The sequence below is a fragment of the Microtus oregoni genome, unplaced genomic scaffold, assembly GCF_018167655.1.
Source record: "Microtus oregoni isolate MIOR12 unplaced genomic scaffold, Mior012 000010F_ref0000083, whole genome shotgun sequence".
NCBI classification, from domain to species: domain Eukaryota; kingdom Metazoa; phylum Chordata; class Mammalia; order Rodentia; family Cricetidae; genus Microtus; species Microtus oregoni.
The window spans coordinates 44126900-44129846 of NW_024543069.1; the positions used below are offsets into that span (position 1 = coordinate 44126900).

The following is a 2947-nucleotide window of genomic DNA, read 5'->3' on the forward strand; positions in this document are numbered from 1 at the left end:
GGACCTCTGCATGCACTCACCTTGACCCCATCAGATCCCAACACCCTGGAACAATTCCAAGCATTATTCCACTCGTCTGGACTACCTCTTGCCCCATATTGCCTTCCTGTTTAAGGCAGATGCAAGTTTTTGCAGTCTTACCTGACTAAATCTAGAAAGTTCCTTTCTAGCACCGAATTATTTTGCAAGCGAAAGCTAGGAAGTTTTTATTTGCCCAGTGCCAACAGAGAGAAGCATGCTATTTACTACCCTCTTGTGGAAAACAGAAATAGGACCCAAAGCCAAGAGAAGTCCCAAGTCTTGCCACACTAGGGTAAGTTCAGGGAAACAGGCAAGCACTTGCCAACCATTCCAATCTACAAAGCAGAATGGAAGACATTTGGTAATGCTACTTATGCCAAAGCCCCACAGAAGAACCAGAATACTGAAAGACCATGCAGGTTGTGTAAGACACTTTCTTCTGCCCCATCTTCCATTTTACCAGGATTGAGGGCCCATCAAGTCCTAGAAGGACAATCAGAAGTTAGGTGGTCAAGACTCAACTGTGGCACCCAGCTAGACGTCTTAGGCAACCAGCACAGAATCCACTCAGACCCTTTCTATTAAGAGCATTCTCCAGACAAGGATCGGGCTACTCAACCACACATTTTCTAGACACCCAGTACACTTACAAACCCATTTGTTTTTAAGAGTGCAATGGTTTTTATTTGCTGAAAAAGTCCAATTTTAGTTTTTCTTTAAAGCATACAAAGGCCATCTAATCTTCAGACTCTGAGCCATCTTCATCCTGACTAATCTGGAAATAGCGAAGTTCGTAGGTCTCCTTGTCAGATGCAACCACACGAAGCCAGTCACGGAGATTATTCTTCTTAAGGTATTTTTTGGTAAGATATTTCAGATACCTTGGAGACAAACCATGACTTCATTTAGACATAATTCCTACTATGGAGGTGCACACTGCCACATTTGTCTCCCCAAATCCACTAGTCCTTTATTTCTAAGAGATAAGGACAAGAGCAGTTGCTCAACCCCATGTACTGTTTACATCCCATGAAATCCGCTGTCCCTCTACCTACACTATACCATTTTTCTTTGAAACCAGCAGGGAGAACAGCAATAACAGCATCCTCACCCTGTCTCTAATGTACAAACACCTTAACGGATTAAAATGTTACATTTTATACATTCCATTTAAATATACAATTTAAAACACAAGAACTAACCTTTTAGAGAACTGTTTCTCAGAAACAACTGTGATTTTATTCTTCAAGCGTTCAATGTGAACAACATTTCCAAGATTTCCAGTTTTCCCATTGACTTTAACCTTCTCCCGGAGAAACTGTTCCTGTTCACAAAGAGAAAAAGTGCACAACTAGGGAAGGGAACCCTAGACGGTCACTAGGGAAGGCACCCTAGGAGCACAGTTAAGGTTAATACCAGGCACGACATTTAAACGCCAAGTATAAAGTCACAGAAAGAGAGACACTTACGAAGTTTCCAGAATCAAAAATTCCATCTTCCACCGGATGAGTGAGGTCCAAATGGAACCTCCAGGTCGACTTCTTAGGCTTCTTGTCTTTCTGCTACAAGCACAATTATGATGGCGTCAATGCAAGGTACTCAGCTTACACAGCACATTTCCAAGAAAAACACATAGAAATACCACTGAATACCTAAAGGAGGCTGTACTGCATGGAAAGGGAACACTTATTAACCAACAAAAACTTTCCATTTTGCCATTACATGCCTCACAAATGGAAAGCAATGTTAGAACACATAGGGAGATTATTTGCTTTTTTTCAAAGAACTGTTTCGTATTGTAATTACCAACTTCAATTCAAAATACTACCTGCTTCTGTCTAAATTTAAGCCTGCATACACAGAGAAATGTGTTTCTCTATGCTTTGCTCCAATTCATTCAAACAGATCCACCCAAACGACTCAAATTAGTAAGTCTTCCTCCTAAGGTAGCTTTGCCAACGTTCCCTGTAGTGTTAAATTGGGAGCGTCACCCCAGGCCCTGGCATCCATCCCAGTCCCCTGGCCTGGGAGTTGTGTTTGGTCCGGCCTCCAAATCCCAGCATGCCTCCCCAGGGGAGGGTCAGGAACACCCCACAGGTATTTAAGTGTGCGCCCCGAGGACATTCCCCACCCTCCACTTATCACAAACCCTGAACTAGCACTTGAACCAATCGTGATGGGCCTCGATTTACTCACGGCCGTGGAACGAACAGGTAATCCCGGTGGGTTTAAGGCACTCAACAACCCAAAACATCTTGTTAAAATTGCTTCCCAAAAAGGTTTAAACCACGCTTCTCGTATCGCTAAGGTCCCGACTTTAACATATGCAACGGCGGACGGGCCACGTAACCGCGGCGACAGGTCACCAGGAGCCAGGGAGAAATCAGGAGGCCCTGAGACCGACCTCGCGAGCCATCGCCTGGGTAAACTACCGGCGGCCCGCCCAGCTCCGCCAGGCCGCATGGCACCCACGAAAGCTTCCGAAGCCCCGCGTTCTACCTCATCGGTAGAGATCCCGGGGCGACGCTACGGCCCACGGTCTTCCTACTGAGGTGCTTCCTCCTGTTCGCTGGACGCAGAAGCTACCTAGTTTATGTTAAAAGGACCGCACGAGCGTACACTCACCGGCGCCATATTGTCCCGCGGCCGTGGGAAGGAACGAGCCGCCGGTGCGCGCACGCTTTTATAGGTACGTGTGACGTCATACGCAGAGCGCGCAAGCCGTCGGCAACTCGGAACCGGATGTGGGCTGGCGTGCTTTTTCAGTCACCTAGGAAACGGAGGCGTGGCGTTGGGCTCCCTCCTGCGCCCTCTAGCGGGCAGTGGTCGTTAAACTGGTTCCTCTGCTCTTGGCCACGGGCTTCCCAAATTTACAAGGCAGAGTGAAGTATGTTCAAGGGTGCAGGAGTCGTCTTTCTCAACTCCG

General features: G+C 46.8%; 1 protein-coding gene across 1 annotated transcript; it reads right to left on the minus strand.

Annotated features, from left to right (window-relative positions):
- Window positions 1–678: 678 nt before the first annotated feature.
- Rpl22l1 (ribosomal protein L22 like 1) lies at window positions 679–2713 on the minus strand. Its single transcript, XM_041659315.1, has 4 exons — window positions 2647–2713; window positions 1491–1583; window positions 1224–1345; window positions 679–902 (listed from the first exon to the last, which is right to left on the minus strand). The coding sequence occupies exons 1-4, from the start codon at window positions 2653–2655 to the stop codon at window positions 758–760; spliced, it is 369 nt and encodes a 122-aa protein (XP_041515249.1). The 5' UTR covers window positions 2656–2713; the 3' UTR covers window positions 679–757.
- Window positions 2714–2947: the final 234 nt, after the last annotated feature.

Excerpts from the sequence above, each read along its gene's own strand:
- Rpl22l1 (XM_041659315.1), bottom strand. Across the intron at positions 1,346-1,490 it reads TTTTTGATTCTGGAAACTTC|GAACAGTTTCTCCGGGAGAA; the intron begins GTAAGTGTCTCT and ends CTTTGTGAACAG. Across the intron at positions 903-1,223 it reads GAGAAACAGTTCTCTAAAAG|GTATCTGAAATATCTTACCA; the intron begins GTTAGTTCTTGT and ends TTTGTCTCCAAG.